The following is an 18,300-nucleotide window of genomic DNA, read 5'->3' as shown; positions in this document are numbered from 1 at the left end:
TCTGGGCCCTGGGTTTATACATGTACCAGTGGCAGTGGCTGCAATGTAATCTAATGGGGCAACTGCAACAGTTTGTTATATGTCCACTAACAGGCAGCGAGGTAGTGAGAACGCCCTGCATACGGAGGATTGTGTCCTCTGCTGCATGGCTTCCTCCCTTCTCTCTCTCTCTCTCTCTCTCTCCATTACAAGCTTATACTTAAACACGAGTCGTCCACTTGTGGAACTCAATCATCCAGTCGACCCCTTCGCTCTGCGTCCCAACCTCAGCCGCAGGAAAGCCGCACGAAGCCTGTAGCGGCAGTCAACCACACCAACTTGTGAACCTGCACGCAGCCAAACGACGCCGCGGCCCAGCGTGCGACTGATGGCGTCGTGGCGCGTGCTCCGGGTGAATGCAGCGGGTTCAGGGTTCAGCGGAAGGTGCGCGCTGGCTGTGGGGCTAATTTGCTCACGAGGCGCGCTTGATAATTTTGCGCCGTGTGTGATGAAGAGCCTCCACTTTCTGCTGGGTGATGCCTTCCTTAAGTGGCGCTCTGGGGAACTAGCTCTCCTCCTTACTCCCTTCCTTCCTTCCTTCCCTTCCCTCCTCATTTCATGCCGTTGTTCCTTCGCTTCTCTGTGTTTTTTCTGCCTCCTCTGACTCTCTCTGCATCTTTGTGTCTGAGTTTCTGCTCGTTCTTTTCCTCGTCCTCCCTCTTTGCTCTCTCTCTCTCTCTCTCTGTCTCTGTCTCCTCCTGATCAGAGTTGCACATCACCGCTGCACCGACTGTGCCAACGTAACCTCCCAATCTGACATCACCGACAATAATAAGCTGTTTCCAAAAATACCCAGTCATACGTTAGTTCCGCTGTTACGATCTCCAATCAGGTCGCCTGCGTGTGGTCGCAGCGTTTGTGATTTTCTCTGCGTACGTGTGTTTGTATCAGTGACAGCGAGACAGCCGCCGTCTTTAAACAGAGACAGGAGACACTTTACTGGACAGAAAACCAAAAAACAACCCTGTACAGCTGCTGCAGAGCTGCTCAGCTATAAGGTTTCCAGCCGACATGTCTGTGTTATGACATTCAAACATGCCCCGAGAGACGGATGAATATTTACTCTGTTCCCAAGATGTAGAAAAAGAATAGACCATGCAGCACATGCACATCTGCAGCACATGCACATCTGCAGCACACACACACAGCGTATGATCCTTCCCATTAAGTAATAGGAGTTCTCTGTATGAAAGGGAAGCAGCGCTGGGAGTGAGTGAGTGTTGAGAACATGTCAACAGTGTGTGTGTGACATTAGATGTGGTCCTGGAGGGCCGGAGCTGTCAGCGCTGAGGCCCCCCCCGAGGACGGCAGGTTGCCAGGGCGCCTGTCTATTTCTGCCCACTGACATGGTGGTGGAGTGGCTGACGTGTGGTCATACGCTGTCAGATAAATGCAGATCAGCTGATGGACGGAGAGGGACGACACATTAAAAGGCAGACAGAGAGACAGAGAGACAAATTAATTGGATTGAAGGCAGGGGCGTGCTTCACCGGGAGCCACGTGACCTGAACCCCCGCGCTCGCCAAAGAAGAACGATCGTTTAACGTCCATTTTAAAGAAACACAAGGACACTTGTTGTTGAGAGACACGGTCAAGTTCTCCATCCAGAAGTAAACAAACGCCGGAGTCGTCTATTAATGATCAGCTCGTCTGAGTTAATCATCTTATCGATAATGTCAGTTTAATATCAGTGGGACTCATTATCTAAAATGTCAGCTCTGTTCTAATAGATGTATAATGGCTCGCGTTTCCAAAGGACTGAATAATAAAAAACACACATTGATGAATTAATCTGCGTCCTCGAGGGAACGTGAAGGTAAATCACTGTCATTTTTGTTTGTGTGAGTCTAAGAACGGAGGAAACATCCTCAGTCTGTCGTCCCTGGAGAAAGAAAAGTGAAGGCAGAGTCGAAAACTATCCAGGCACAGGTGCATCTCAGAAAGTTACAATATCATGATAAAGTTCAATATATAGTTATTTAATAAAGTGACTTATTTTGATAATTACAACCTACCCCTGAAATATAGAATATTTCATTTTGCATTTGAGGAAATTAACATTATACACATTATTATACACTATGAATACAGTGTGTACGTGGCTGTTTGCAGAATGTTGTATCGAAGCATATTAACGGAAAGTTGACGGAGGGGAAAATGTGCACAAGCAACAGGGATGACCGCAGCCTTGAGTAGGTTGTCGAGCCGCCAGTTGAAGAAGTTGGGAGAGCTTCAGAGACTCAGGCTGGAGTCAGCGCATCCAGAACCAGCAGAACAGGCGTGTGCAGGAAACGGGCCAAACACTCGTAGTGTCAAGCCGCTGCTGCACCAGCGACATCAGAGACGTCTTCCCCGGGCTGAGGGGAGAAAGAACTGGGCAGTTGCTCAGTGGTCCTCAAAGTCCTCTTTGCAAGATGAAAATATAATTTGCATTTCATTTGGAAAATCAAGGTCCCAGAGTCTGGAGGAAAAGGCTCAGAATCGAAAGTGTGAATTTTTTCCGCGGCTCTTTATGGAGATAGTGGATTTTAGATTTATCACGAGCTTTAAGCTTTAATCACTGAAATATGCACTTAACGTTTTTCACTTTTTGAATTTAATTACCAAAAAAATTACTTTTTCCACGATCTAAACAGCTGATTGAGCCGGTGAAAGGTCGTGGGGTCACCGGAGGAGACGAGATGACGGACAGACGGAGAAGAGAAAGAAAGAGAGATCGATTGAACGTTCATAAAGAGACAGATTGTCAAACGAGAGACGGACTCAGTCAGTCAGACGGACAGATAAACAGACACAGCTTAACACAGACAGATGGACAAACACTGCAAGGTGATAGACGCTCACTCAGTCAGGATGCGAGCGCCTCTCTCGTCTCTGAGTCATCGCACAGTGAGCGCTGTGTCTCTTGGAGTGTGTTCAAAACATGAAGTCTCTGTTGTACCTCCACAGAATCATCCCCGTCCCTCCTCGCCTCACTTTCCCTCCATCTGTCCCTCGTCTTCCTCCTTTGTCTCTCCGTCGCGTCACTTTCCCATCTAATCCAACTCACCTCTCTCGCTCTCGTACTTCCTACTTCCTGTGTTCTTACTAATCCGTCCGTCTAATCCTTCTACCTCAGCGTCTTTCCTCTTCTCCACGTCTCCTGATCTTTCTCTTCCCTTTGCTTTCGTCCGTCCAGGTCTGCTCTCCGTGTCCTACGACGAGTGGGACTACGGCCTCGAGGCCCGTGTCCGCGACGGCGTGGCGATAATCACCATGGCGACCTCCACCATGATGATGGACCGCGGACCTCACACCCTGCTGAAGTCCGAGTGCCACGGAGCCCCTGAAAAGAAGACCCCCATCTCAGGCAACCCCAACGAAGTGCTCAGGTGAGGGAAGCTGGACTGGGCCGTTCATGTCGATGTGTTAAATAAGAAGTGTGAAGTCATAGATGTGATGATACAGCTCTGTTCTCAACCTGCCTCTGTTCGGCCTGTGGTGATGCTGGTTGCAGCTTTATTAGCTGTTCACCTGTTTGTTCCAAGTTGAGGTGAAGCTCGACTCAGGACGCAGAACCCGAACTGGAGAACCTGTTGAATCTTATCTATGAACGAGATGTGCGTTCCACAGACGGAGAGATTTGTGGAATTATTAGATAGAGTTCAAGTTGTTGTTTGGTTGAAGGGTTCCTCCAGTGCTTCGGCATTACACCTCCATCAGATTGAAGCAGCAGAGGCAGATGTAGTCTCACGATCCTACATTTCCCATAATGCAGCTCAACAGTGTCTTTAATTGGACAAATGCTGTATCTTGCTTCATGTTCACCCTCTAACATGCTGCTGACAAACTGGTGTGTTGTTTGGTAATTGTTGACAGTTTATTATGCTCATAAATCGTAAATCATTTTCTCAGGGTCGAGTTCATCGAGACATCTCAGTGTATTTGGCCTCAAGCTGATTTGCGGATGCTTGTCCATCATCTCCCTCCCTGTGTTTTTAAACCAGCTCAGCATCTTTCCTCTGTGACAACGAACATGTTTCCTTGTTCACGAGCAGTAAAACAAGTTCACTTCCCTTTTGCCCTGAAGCTGCAGCTCTGTTGTGGACGATATAAACTCGAGAGCAGAGGCCATGCATCTCAGCAGCGCTCTCGTTTGTTCACCGTTATTTATTTACAATTACACTAATGTCTCCAAATTAATGTGGCAATGATTTATGAACGTTAAACTGCTGCACACGGCAGCTTCGAGCCGGGGTTCAGGTGCTGTTACATCAACGGCAGCTTACTGGCATACAGCGGATCAGTGTAACCATGACAACCGTGGATGCAGCAGAAGCTGGCACACACACACACACACACACACACACACACACACACACACACACACACCTTCATCCCCTGCATACTGTGATCACCCCTATGTAATAATATCTTACACACACCGACACCCCCTTCCTGGGGATAATCCGGCCCCACCCCCTCAGCTGTCCGGCCCAGCATCAGGCCTTTTGAACCGGGTGTGAAGCGGCGCAGCGCTCGGCGGCGCTTTTCTCTGCGCGCCACCTAATTGGTCCCAGTGGCGAGTCCCAGTCAGTCGGCGAACCCTGTCGTGATGAGCCTCGGAGCTCAGGACAATGTTATACTCAGGGGCCGTTTCACCACTCAGCCACTCGGTGTGTGTCTGCTGCAGAGCTGTGTGTGTGTGTGTGTCTGTGTGTGTGTACAGCTATGTTTTATCATTGTGAGATTATTTTACTTTTTCGAAGAATAATTCATGGATCTTGATTTAAAAAAATTAGGCGTATTTAGAGAACTGATATCTATATGTGTGTGTGTGTGTGTGTGTGGGATTCGGTGCAGCTTGATTGAATTGAAGGAACTGTTTGGCCTTGGCAGAGGATTGAGCTCTTATTGCCTTTCTTTAGTAGTTTACATTCATACCTGTGCTTTCTGAGCGTCGTGATGACCCTACAACTCATGCACAATAAACTTTTATACTTCAGTTCAACTTGTCAGTATTTAAATAAACTCTCATTTGATGGAATTGACATAAAGACGATGCATTCAGAAAATATCCACCACCCTGGAAGCCAATAAGCAAGTGAAACAATGCAGAATGAAAACTGAATATATTGTTGTAGCACATTCCTCCGGCACGACTCAACAGTCCAGTCAAGTTGAGCCAAATTTCACGTACTCATAAATATCACTCCTCTAAATATGTCATATTGTTTTTTAAGATCTACTAATTATTGAAAATGTTGGAAAACGCCCAATTTCATAATGTAAGAAGATGATGAGAACATGAAATCCTGGAACTGCAGCAAAACTTTATGTGTTTCTTGCCTGAACATCAGTAGTTTTTGTTTAATCTTCCTTTCAAACAGTCAGCGGTGAAAACATAACTTCCCTGGAAGAGGTCGAACATTTAGTGTTTTATTCTAAACCAAAATAAATAGGATATCACAAAGACGTTTCTCCCTTGGTTGTCTGTACTGTACAGTGTGTGTGTGTGTGTGTGTTTGTGTTTGTGTGTGTGTGTGTGTGTGTGTGTGTGTCTGCTGAGGAGATATTCAGCTTTCACAGCAGCCGTCACTGTCTTGTTTCCTACCTGCTCACGATCGGGTATAAAAGCAGCTGTATCCTCACAAGACTCAGTTACACAAGTGTGTGTCATTAATAACACGGACACACACACAGTCTCTCTGCCATATAGATGTGTTTCCCTCACAAACACACACACACAGCAGCTGGAGAACACAGGGGCCCTGCTATAGAAACCGGCAGCTCTTTGGACGCCTATGAGGGATGCGGATCAATTTTCTGCTCCAAACTTAACTGCGTCCTGCACTAAGGCAGCGCGGCTTTGTTGTCCGTTCCAGGGAAGTCTTTAGATGTCGTTTCAGCCCCTGTCTGCTGCGTGTTCGCTCCTTTTCCGAGGCTTTTTGCATTTGTTTCACCACTGCTTACCGCTCGGAGATAACAGTTTGGTTTATGGCAGCTTCTGTTGCCCCAGAATACAATTCCCCTGCTCGGCTGGTGTGTGACTTGCTGCGGTCGAATCTGCTCGTCTAAACTCGGCTGTCGGGTCCTGAGCTGCTCTCGGATCTGTGCTCCGTCGTGTTCTGCTCTTTCTTCTCCTGCCCTCTCTCCTTCATTCTGCCTCTTTTATACATCTGCTCCTCTCTTTGTGTTGTCCTGTCCTCTACTGTCCTCTTCTTCCCTGTCCTCTCTTCTTCTGTCCTCTCTTCTTCTGTCTCCTCTCCTCTTCTCCTCTGTCCTCTCCTCCTCTGTCCTCTCTTCTTCTCCCCTCTCTTCCTCTGTCCTCTCCTCCTCTGTCCTCTTCTCCTCTGTCCTCTCCTCCTCTGTCCTCTCTTCTTCTCCCCTCTCCTCCTCTGTCCTCTCCTCCTCTGTCCTCTCTTCTTCTCCCCTCTCTTCCTCTGTCCTCTCTTCCTCTGTCCTCTTCTCTTCTGTCCTCTCTTCTTCTCCCCTCTCTTCCTCTGTCCTCTCCTCCTCTGTCCTCTTCTCTTCTGTCCTCTCTTCTTCTGTCTTCTCTTCCTCTGTCCTCTCCTCTTCTGTCTCCTCTCCTTTCCACTTCTGTCCTCTCCTCCTCTGTCCTCTCTTTTTCTGTCCTCTTCTCTTCTTTTCTGTCCTCTCTTCTTCTCCCCTCTCCTCCTCTGTCCTCTCTTTTATGTCCTCTTCTCTTCTGTCCTCTCTTCTTCTCCCCTCTCTTCCATGGTCATCTCCTCCTCTGTCCTCTCCTCCTCTCTCCTCTCCTCTTCTGTCCTCTCCTTCATTCCGTTCTTCTCCTCTGGGTGAAGATGAACAGCTCATTATTAATTTCTTATGAGAGACTTTGTTTTTGACTTTTGACACTTTCTGTTTTATCGTAGTTGTATTTTTGTTGGTTTTGTTTTGTGTTTGACGGATGATGTAAAAGTGTTTGTTGTTGTTTTGTTAATGTCTCAATAAATATAATCTCCTCTCCTCTCCTCTCATCTCCTCTCCTCTCCTCTCCTCTCCTCCCCCTAACCATCGTCTGCGCTCCAGACCTCATAATCTTATAATCAACTTAGCCGTGTGTTGATTAGATCAGTTGTAGGCGCTGGTAAGATCTTCGCCCCCCCCCCGCTGCCTTAACTAAAGTTGTTTGGTGATAACCTTTGTCTTCGAGCGTTCAATCAGCAGATTAGCATTTGGCCTACAGTCCATACAGCAGCGAGGGAGTGAATGAGTGGCTGGCTGCCTGGTTTGCTGCTCGGTGGACTGGACGGCCGCCCCGCTGCTCGGCTGCTTCACCACCGAGTGAATCGATGGATGAGCAGATGAAAGATGGGCAGAGAGGGAAGCGACTCAAAGCTCTCGTGTAGGGTGGGGGGAAACTCTCTCTCCGGTGAATTCAAACACACCACTTGTAGATTTTTCAAACAGACCTTTAAAGGAATTCATTAATAAATCAGGTGGAGTCACAAGTGATTCTCATTAAAGGGTATTTGATAGCAGGCGCGTAAACAAAGAATTCGTCTCCAAGGCTACGAAGTGTCTAGTCTGGTCTGGTTTCACTAGAATCAGTGGAGAACAGGTTGGAACCCCCAGTTCTCACCCCTTGTATTTCCTGGAGCACCTCCTCTTTTTGCATTCTAAGTATGGGATGGAAATAAGATACCGTTGGTGCAGCACGTCCATCAAAGTGTGTGTGTGTGTCTGTCTGTGTGTGTGTGTGTCAGTAGAATAAATGAACTCTGTTTTCTATTCCATTTCCATTGATTTCAGTTCTTTCAACCACCATTTTTTCTGTTCAGCTTAACTATCGTTTGTTCCTCCATTACTTTCAGCCGCTCTGACATTTCAATCCATTTCCCTTCTAACGATTGTGATTGTTTATCCTCTGCTATTAGCTGTTTTAACAATTCACCTCTCAATGTCAGTTATCTGCTTCAGCTGTTGATACGTTTAACGAAATATCTCAACCAATTATCTGATACTTTCACTGTTTCTAACTGGTGGGCGGTTAAAGACCTGCAGATTGGGGTCAAGTTAACTGGAGGCTCCAGGTGTGAATGGTTGTTGTCTCTGTGCGTCGGCCCTGTGATATACCGGCGACCTGTCCAGGGTGTCGCCCGCCTCTCGCCCAGTGTCAGCTGGGGTTAGCTCCAGCTCCCCCCTGCGACCCTGGCAGGAGAAGCAGTATACACATGATGGACAGCTGGATTTCAACTCGTCCTCCTGCTTAGTAACTAGCCTTCATGGACTCTTATTTTGTCCTCCTAGTTTTTTATAAATCACATAAATTCTTCCCAACCGGCCGAGCTCCTCCTCAGTCTTTTCACGTACACATCTGCAGAAGAAGCCCCTGGGTGCAGGTTCCCCTGGTAGCATGACATGGGAAGAGCCGATTTTCTCCTTTCAGATTCATTCTGGGACGGATTTTGAACTACGACTTTAAAAAACGTTGACGTCAAAAATCCCTGAAAAAAAAAATCTCAAGCAGCAAAACAAATGGTGAAGGACGAGACGGGAGATTGGAGAGAACATATGACAATAATACATAATGTTGGATTTGATCACACATCATATGTTTTAAGGCTCAGGATGAGATGCACATCATCTACATGTCATTCTGCCGTATGGTCACGGTCATCTACTTGACTTCATGGCCGCTCCACATTTTGCTGATCCCTCTCTGCTCCCAGTTTTCTTGTCCAGCCCTCAGCGTCTTCATGCAGTACCACAAGAGAAGGACATGCCACTCCACGAAGTAAATTAAGTCCACTGTAGCCGGCGCTGTGACATTCCAGCTAATGCTACAGTATGAGCCTGACAAGTGAAGATAGCAAAGAAGAGGACGGAAGGGAGCAGAGCACAGAGAGCCAGGGGGTGAGGGGGTGGGGGCAGAGAGAGAGAGAGAGACCATGGGCGAGCGATACGCAGCAGTGTGAGAATCATGAGTTTGACAACAGCGGCCCTGACCTTGCCAGGCGTGGACAGGTTCCAAATGAGCTCGGAGTTGGAAAGGTGTCAAGTCCTTTTTTTTAAGCTCAGCGGAACATTTTTGAACTTCTGTTGCCTCAGTGAGGATTTTCAAAAGAGTGTCAACGTGTTTGTGTGTTTACGTGTGTTTACGTGTGTGTGTGTGTGTGTGTGTTTGTGTGTGTTTTGCTGTGTGCGTGCGGAACACTGTGAAGCAGCAGTTTCACTCTATTGAGCTGAGGGATGAGTGTGTGCCAGTTCGATGGATGGTGTGTGTCCACCTGTGTGTGTGTGTGTGTTTATACCTATTTCCGACCGAGTATATAAAGGCCATGTGAGTGTGTGTTTATGGGGCAGGCCAGCAGGAGGCGTTACACAGGTGCCTGCTTGTGATGGAGCTTGATTAGAAGTAGGTCAGGACGCTCCTGCTCTGTCTCTCCAGCTTCTTCCGTCTGTCTTCTTCTCCTTTTTCACTTCTCTCCTTCTTTTATCCTAAATCTTTCCATCTGTCTCTGTCGCCAAATCTGTTTTCCTCGGCTCAGTTTCTCTTCTGTGGTTCAAGCGCTCACGGAACTGGAAGCACGATGACGATGAACTATTATTTTTATTCCTATTATTATTATTATTATTATTGACTCAAAGTGTCTTTTTTGCAGAGACCATAAGTACGACAGAGACTAAACTTATCAACTGCTCAGGCACAAAATATAAAAAAATGACGTATCAATATTTCACACAAGTCGTCCATTATTCACATCAGAGCATGAGATAAAGCGTATCTGTGTCAGGTCACGGAGTTAGCATGGCATGTGTGTGTGTCTGTGTCTGTGTGTGTCTGTGTGTGTGTGTCTGTGTGTGTGTCTGTGTGTGTGTGTGTGTGTGTGTGTGACATTATTTTCTTTCTCTGGACCTTACAGCTTCCTTTACATTCTTAATTCCTTCATCTGTGGGCAACTATATATATATATATATTTATTAGTTTAGTTTGTCTCTTGCGGCTTTTGACATTTTATTCCAAAAATGCTCAGAAATAAGAAAACCAAGAGAAGAATAAAATCGTATTCATTATCTCCAAATTGTAGATTATCCGATTTGTTCAAGGGCTTCCACTTTGCTTTTATTCCATGATCATTAATTTGAATTAATTGTCTGTCTATCATTTGTCAAAAGTAAATCAAATCAAAAGCACATATCTACTACCCCCTTCCCTCTTCTCTGTGCCTCTTGTCCTCTTGTCCTCTGCTTTCTTTCCATTAGCACAATTTATTACACTCAACTCGTTCAGTTGCAACGTCTGAATACACTCGCAGATACCACATGATGCATGCATGAGCAGCAAGTCCCACCCCACATTCACGCCGCTCTACCCCAAGTGTGCACGCGGCAACGCTACAGTATGTTTGTCTGCCTCGACCGCACACCGCCATCTGGGGCATGTTATCATCCTCCGTATAGATTCCTCCTCTACAAATCCAATAAGTACATTGCACCACAGTAATTGCTAAGGAGTGTAATTCATGACTAATTCATGTCGGGGTTAATTTATTAAAAATGACTTATCAATATTTCACACAACTCGTCCATTATTCACAGGAGAACATGCGCTAAAACGTATCTGTGTCAGGCCGTGGAGTTAGCATGGCGTGTGTGTGTGTGTCCGTGTGTGTGTGTGTCTGGCACTGTGTTGTTCTGATTTGCAAAAGCAAGAATCTCCCTCGAAACAAAACTGTAAACGACAGATTATGTGAAATGTCTTTATTGCTCCACGCAAGCAGGATTCAGTGACTGAAGGGAGCAGTGTTAGATTCTGTTGGAGCGCTGCCTGACGGAGTCCGGTCGGTGTCACACCCGCTCTCCTTCGCCAGGTCGAAGACAGATGCTGCTGATGTTTGAGTTTGAATCCACCTGCTGTACGGTACAGATGTGGTATTCACCTCTGGACGGAGCTGGAAAGTGACGGGTGTGGGCGGATGTGTGCAGAGCGTTCCGAGCAATGGACGCAGCTCAATGGCGTCTAATGGTACAAACGGTTTTAGGAAACACAGGGAGGCCGTTGGAGTCTGTGTGTTGGCACATGAGGCAGCGACGCCGACTGTCAACCAGCGTCAAGCAACACACAACATCACCCAGTTCTCCCAGTAGCCCCACAGGATGACTGACGGAGAGGTTCCAGATGTGGATAAAGTGTGTAAATATATCTGTGAGGGTGTGAATGCTGAGTAACCCCTCGCTGTGCCTCCTCTAACCACAGCAGTCAGAGGGAACACAGCTTTGCGGTTCTAATACGTCCCACCTCTCTCTCTCTCCCTCTCTCTCTCTCTCTCTCCCTCTCTCTCTCTCTCTCTCTCTCTCTCACCGTCTCTTTTCCTCCCACCCTCTGCGAGATTACCGTTGCCATAGTTACGCAACAGATTGGCTTGGAAGTCACAGTGGTTGTGGGTGCCATGGCAACACACATATGCTTGTGTTTCGCTCGGTTTCTGCCGTCAACGTGTGTCGGACGCACACACACACACACACACACACACACACACACACACACACACACACACACAACACACACACACACACACACACAGACGTAGACTCACACAAAGGCCCCACATTGCAGCATGTAGCGGTAGCTTGCTCAGTAAAGATTAAAGGGGGGGGCACAGCGTCAAGTCATTTTGTAAATGGCTCATGATTTATGCAGCAGATTCTGTGCACTTTGTATCAGTGCCAGGGCTCGACAGGACGGGGCTGTTGGGAGAGCGCACGGGGCTGCATGCGATGATATGATGCCGGATGATTCCGCTCGTCACGGCCCATTGAAAAGATCTATATTTAATACAGGAAGTAGAAGAAAGGGAGCAGTAATTGCTCCGTTATTACATAAGTCACACCTGCAGAGATCAGTATGCATAGAAACAAAGAAAAACAGCACTTGTATTAGATTATTATGTTTGTGTGAGGCCTCCGTTAGGCTCGAGCGTCTGAGAGGAGGGACGGTGAAACGGTGCGAGTGTGTTAAAGTCGAGCTGCAGCGACGTCGAGCGTTATCGCTCTCTGGTGAAAACTCAAGACAAACAGATCCAGATTCACGACCCGGTCCGTTGTTCACGCGCCCCACAGACACCGAGGCAGCGTTACACACACACACACAGCTACACACCCGCTTGTCGTTTATTTATTCATCTACATATACTGTATATGGCGCGCATTGGTTTGGAGGCAGTGTTTCCATGGAAACAGCCACACAGCGAGCGAGCGAGAGAGAGAGATGGAAGGAGAGAGAGTGCAGCGCGAGGGAGTGAAAGAGTTAACAGATGGTGTGTGTGTGTGTGTGTGTGTGTGTGTGTGTGTGTGTGTGTGTGTGTGGGATGACAGAGAAGTGATCTGAGTTCACCTGACATAAACATTCCTGTTCTCATATACACACACTTACACACTCCCACGCGCATTCGCCATAATCACTGCAAGAGAAAGCAGTGTTTCGCATGGTGTGTGTCTGTGTGTGTGTGTTTGCGTTGTGTTTTTTTGAAGAGAGGTGAAATGATTTCACCTGACAGAAACAATGCTGCTTTCTCTCAGTTTCTCCTCTTACGGCACACAAGGCACTAAACACACACACACAGTATTTTTTGTTACATAAAAACTGCATCCTCCTTCCTCTGCCTCTTTTCTTCATCCCTCTCTTCTTCGTCGGCTTCAATGTTTCGACAGACGGACACGGCCAGACTTAAAAATCAATTGATCTTTTAGCTGATGTAAGCAAATGGTTGACATTTTCATCAATTCTTAACGAGTCGTCCTCGTGTCCGGTGAGATCATTTGTTCTACCGTAGTTACACAATAGTGTGAGACAGTAATTTAACTTGTACATAACAAAAGTTTTTGTCAAATCTTAAAATCATCACATTCACCTTGTAATAGAAAAGCAGGGCAGACATCATCCTCTCCCTGTGAAGCACGTTGAGTCTCTTTGAAAATCTGCTGTATAAATAAAATTGCCATCGCCCAAAATAAACCGACATATCACTGAAACTTTGATGTTCGGGGAATTGAGCCATTGAACAAGAAATGATGTGGATACACGGAGCAAATAAAGCGTTTGTGAGCTGCCGGTGCTGGAGACATTTTCTTCAGCGAGGACTCCACGTCTGAACGAGTCTCTCTCTCTCTTCGATGTCTCCCTCCACAGGTACCTGATGAATGTGACGTTCGAGGGACGTAATCTGTCGTTCAGCGAGGACGGATACCAGATGCACCCCAAGCTGGTCATCATTCTGCTCAACAAGGACAGACAGTGGGACCGGGTGAGAGAACATATGTGTGTGTGTGTGCACGTCTGTACTTCAAATTGCAAAGAAACACTCGTACGTGGCCTTTAAAATTCCTCTGGTGTTAAATAACACGTGAAGAATGAATGTCGGTGTTTTAGCGACTCAGCTTTATTCTGAAAGTTCAGTCCCTGATTGGTCCACGAGTCTGTGTCTCTCTATCTGCATCTCTTATCAAGTGATTTCCACTTTTTAAGCATTTTAAGCCTTAAGCTTTATGGGCGCTGCTCTGATTAGATATTATCAACGAGGCAAAGGTGCCTTTGAGCAATAAACCGCAGCACAGACTCCGGAGCGGCGATGTGCTGAGACTGCTGCAGGAGTCCACAGCTGTTCCTTTCAAAAGTTTGCAAAGCCCTTTCATATTAAACATGATTTATGTATTGTTCTTAAAAAATGTATGATTCTTGTTGGAGGTTTTTAATCGACCTAAAAAGGTATCAAAGGAATTCTGTTCATCAATTATCCACACCGCTTATCCTTTGAGGGGCTGGAGCCAATCCCAGCTGACATTGGGTGAGAGGCGGGTTTCACAGGTGGCCAGCGTAGCTCGGGGCCGATATCCAGAGACAACCACTCACATTAATACATAACTCAAATTATCCTAAAGGGAGGAAACCAGCGCAGACACAGAACATGCAAACTCCACAAAGAAAGACACCGGCTGGGTTCATGTTCATCTTTCCGTCTCATCGTGCTTTACAGGGCTACAGCAAAAAAGACATGCATTATAAGATATAAGGATTTCTGCTTGGAGAAGTTAAATATGCAGGCGAAGCTGCACGTCCTGTGTCTCACGTCCCCCGGTTGCCCAGGAGTCTCTCTGTGAGGACGACCTCTGTAATCAGAGACGCTGGAGGAGCTTGTGTTTGCTGAAATCTGCCACCGTTTGACTTTCAGCGACCGTGTGTGTGTGTGTGTGTGTGTGTGTGTGTGTGTGTGTAAGCTGCGGTGTGTGTTGACAAGGGGCCGATGCAGTTATCAGAGAATTTGTAGTCCGGTGAGACTCTGAAAAAGTTAATGTTGCAGGACCCCTCAGGTTTGGATGGCAGCTGAATCGTGATGAGCCGCGTCAGGGGCCTCGTTTATCAACTCATATACGCTGAGCAAGTTCTCACCTTCACGCAGACATCAATAACAAATCTTAGATATTTTTCATCCATCTGTTTGTGCACGTACAGGCTCACTTCAGAGATGGACCCAGATTCTCAAGTCTGGTCAGCTGTGTCCCTTTGAAAGTCCTAAAGTATGAAAGAGGAATGAGAAACGTCATGAAATGAATCATCTGGCTCTCCTGTTAGGAGCCACAGGTTCTCAGGGATGAAGGGTCAGGGCGACTTTACACACTAATGACCTAGATTAGCTCTAAAAGAAAAGATTGTTCCTCAAATGAAAAACTAATGTTTAAAATATGTTAACCTGCACATCACCTATGTAAGATGGTAATTTTCATAAATAACAATACAACAAAAGTCAAATATATATTGATGTAATGCTTCTACATTGTGTAAACACAGTGAAAAGTCGTCTTCAACAGCCCATTGTGTAGCCTGGTCCTGTTCCCTTTCCCAGGATTACCAACCCTTGCTTTAAATACACAACCGTCCAGATACACAACCGTCCAGACTTTATGAGCAGTAAACTTTCCTCTGATCAAGTGAAGGTTAAATAAATCAGGTTTGAAGACGGGAAACCGAGACGGTTGTCGTGCAAGATTGTTCAACAACCCTGAAACCAACAACCTTAAGTGAACCCGACGCTCGTCACCACCTGCACAGTCGCCTGGTCTGCATCTGTGTTTCCTGGCGCTCGCCCTCCATTGTGTGTGTGTCCTGCAGAACGACTCCTCCGACTCCCCCTGTTCTTTATTCTCAGTATTTCTCTCTTTCTTCTGCCTCTCTAATCTATATTCTGTCCTCTGATCAGAGAACAAGGTGAATCGCTCCCCTCCTGTCTCCTCTCTTTCTCTCTTTCTCTCTTTCTGCCCTCGCCGCCTGCACCACCTCCTCTCTCTCTCCCTCCCTCTCTCTCTCTCTCTCTCTCTCCTCCAGCTCCCTCGCTCATGTTTAATTCTTAGCTTGACTTCCAGCTGAACCACTTTTCTTGGATCCTAATGAGTTCCAGCTCCTACAACCATCCCTCCACCGCACCTTTGAAGTAGTGTGCAGACTCTGTAGTGTCCAGTCCCGTTTACTCCCCTCCAGGCTGATTTTTAACCCTTTACTCTCCACGCCTTCCCCCTACCTTTCTCTCTCTCTCTCTCTCTCTATCTCACCTTCACTCTCTCCCTCCATCCTTGTCCGTCTCTATCGCTTACTTACACTTGTGCAGCTCGAAGAAGGCTGCAGGCTGCATTTTGCCCAAGGGATACACAGGCTCAGCTTGTCCACTCCAGGCAGCTTTGCCAAGTTTGTGTTCCCTGGAGTGCTGTGTGTGTCTCTGTGTGTGTGTGTGTGTCTGTCTGTGTGCATTTACATATTTAACAAGTGTGCAAACCTGAGTTTACACACTTCAGCCACAGCTCCCCTATCCTCCATTATAGCGTGTCAGATGAACTCATGATCCATATCCATGTCGGCACGTGTCTTTCCCTGGGTGAAAGTGACGTGCCGGGCACCGGTGGAGGAAAAGACGCAGGCCGTCGTCTCCAGGTTTGGTTTCATGTGACCGGCACCGGGGGGGAAATTGATTAATTGATGACGCTCATTCAGTGGAGTAGAGCCACGAGGATCCTGAGGGTCCTCCAGACGTGCAGCTGGACGCTTCTCTCCAGAAGAGCCGGCATTTAGAATCTGAACGAGCTCCGTCTCTGCTTCTCTTCCTCCGTCGCACAGAAACTCACTTGACTCTTATGCTCCATTTATACTTCTGTGCGTCTCTCCCCCTCCGCCAATTGTTCTTCGTCTAGTTTCTCTTTTTTTTCCACCTCCTTTAATCTCTCCATCCACTTCTCTGTCGTGCCGTTTCTCTCCCCAACCCGCGCTCTCCTCCTGATCTGAATTCTGCTCTTTCCTCCGTTTCAGTCTCGTCCTTTACGTTAACCTTGCTCTCATTCTCCACACTGGGTCCCAGTCTCCTCTCTCCTCCTTTCCTCTCCCTCTCCTCCTCTTTCTCCCCTCTCCTCCTCGTCTTCCTCTTCTCTCCCTCCCTCCTCTCCTCTTGTCTCCTCTTCCTCTCCTCTCCTCTCCTCCTCGTCTTCCTCTTCTTCTCCCCTCCCCTCCTCTCCTCTTGTCTCCTCTTCCTCTCCTCTCCTCTCCTCCTCGTCTTCCTCTCCTTTCCTCTTTTTTCCTCTCCTCTCATCTCCTCCTCGTCTTCCTCTCCTCTCCTCTCCTCTTGTTTCCTCTCCTCTCATCTCTCTCATTCCTCTCTTCCTCTCTCCTTTCCTCTCCCTCCCTCCCCTCCTCTCCTCTCCTCTCCTCATCTTCCTCTTCTACTTACTCCCCTGTTGCTTTATTGGCAGACAGACGATTCACGACAAGAAAATGAAGCAAAAGCCAAATTTAAAAATGAGACGTTTTTTAAGCAAACAAATATACAAACGTTGGCAAATGTCTGCAGTTATTTCGATGTGGAATTCATTTAAGTGGATTCCTGCCCAGTGATTCATTTCATGTACGTTACTGTTGCGTTACGACTCATCACAGTCGATGAGCTACGTTCTCAGACTGACTGGATTTCAATCTAAGACAATAAGTCTCCATGTCTGCAGTTTAACAATTAAAAACACAACATACGAATAATATCTGTGTTTGCTTGTGTGTTGCGTCTCTCTGCAGGTGGGTAAATGGGAGAACGGCTCCCTGTCCATGAAGTACCACGTGTGGCCTCGCTATGAACTGTATGGGGGGGCAGCGAACAGGGAGGATGACCACCTGTCCATCGTGACATTGGAGGAGGCTCCGTTCGTCATTGTGGAAGACGTGGATCCGCTTAGCGGGACCTGCATGAGGAACACTGTGCCCTGCCGGAAACAGATCAAGACACTGTGAGGCCCAAAGCTCAGATTCTTACTGATCAACAACAACAACGATGAAAATAACCTAATTTCTCTTGAGTAAATTTAACAGTTCATATTGATAGAGGCAGTTTTTCTGTCTCTGGCCGTCTGCCACTCATAGATTTATCTACTATAGCGATGACTAGACGTAGGAATAGAAAGAAAAAACCTGGCAACCGCCTGAATTCTGCGTGTGAATGATGTTGATTTCCTGTGTCAGCTTAACGCAGCCAGAGGTAGAATCAGTTCCCACTTGGTCAGGAGGAGAGTGGCAGAGCCAGATTCACCGAGTCCCGATTACAATTAACAGCTCAGAAAGACGCACATATATTCTGATTGATATATTTATCTCTCCGTCCGTCTGTGCAGTAATCAGACGAAGGACTCGGGGATCTACATCAAGCGCTGCTGTAAAGGTTTCTGCATCGACATCTTGAAGAAGATCGCCAAGGCGGTCAAGTTCACCTACGACCTCTACCTGGTCACCAACGGCAAACATGGCAAGAAGATCAATGGGACGTGGAACGGCATGGTGGGGGAGGTGAGGAGACAAAACTGTGTCTGTGTCTGTGGCGTCCTCTTCTTGTGTCTTCGTTACTTGCAGATCACCTCCAGTAACCGTGGGTAATGTGTGTGTCGGATACAAAATAGAATCGAGTCGCACACGTTGACTGAAACCCTTACTCGGTGGGGGGGATGTAACAAAGTGCATTTTTCTTGTGTCTGTACTTTACTTTAAGATTTATTTGCAGGTACTTTTTTACTTTTACTCCACCACAGTGTATCTAGACTCGTCATATTCTAACTTGTCCTGCCACAGTTTCAAATTTAACCAAAACATTTTTTACACTTTACAAGTAAATAAAATTAAAATAAATATAACTCTAACTTGGTGTGTGTGTCGCTCTCAGACATATTGAGTTAGTAGACATTACATCGGGGAATAGGCTACACTCTGGAAGTACTTTTACCTTAAGTTTAAAACCAAGT

The 18,300-nt window shown here is 46.8% G+C and overlaps 1 protein-coding gene across 1 annotated transcript in view; it reads left to right on the top strand.

The window, feature by feature from the left end:
• Positions 1 to 18,300, top strand: part of LOC118123160 (glutamate receptor ionotropic, NMDA 2B) — a 100,265-nt gene that overhangs the window by 56,919 nt on the left and 25,046 nt on the right. Inside the window, exons 6-9 of the mRNA XM_035180344.2 lie at positions 3,218 to 3,410; positions 13,175 to 13,289; positions 17,090 to 17,298; positions 17,680 to 17,851. Coding sequence (XP_035036235.1) covers positions 3,218 to 3,410; positions 13,175 to 13,289; positions 17,090 to 17,298; positions 17,680 to 17,851 — 689 coding nt within the window. The remainder of the gene's footprint in view (positions 1 to 3,217; positions 3,411 to 13,174; positions 13,290 to 17,089; positions 17,299 to 17,679; positions 17,852 to 18,300) is intronic.

The sequence above is a fragment of the Hippoglossus stenolepis genome, chromosome 16 (assembly GCF_022539355.2).
Source record: "Hippoglossus stenolepis isolate QCI-W04-F060 chromosome 16, HSTE1.2, whole genome shotgun sequence".
NCBI classification, from domain to species: Eukaryota; Metazoa; Chordata; class Actinopteri; order Pleuronectiformes; family Pleuronectidae; genus Hippoglossus; species Hippoglossus stenolepis.
Note: the sequence above shows the minus strand (reverse complement) of the source record. Positions and strands in the feature narration are given on the sequence as shown.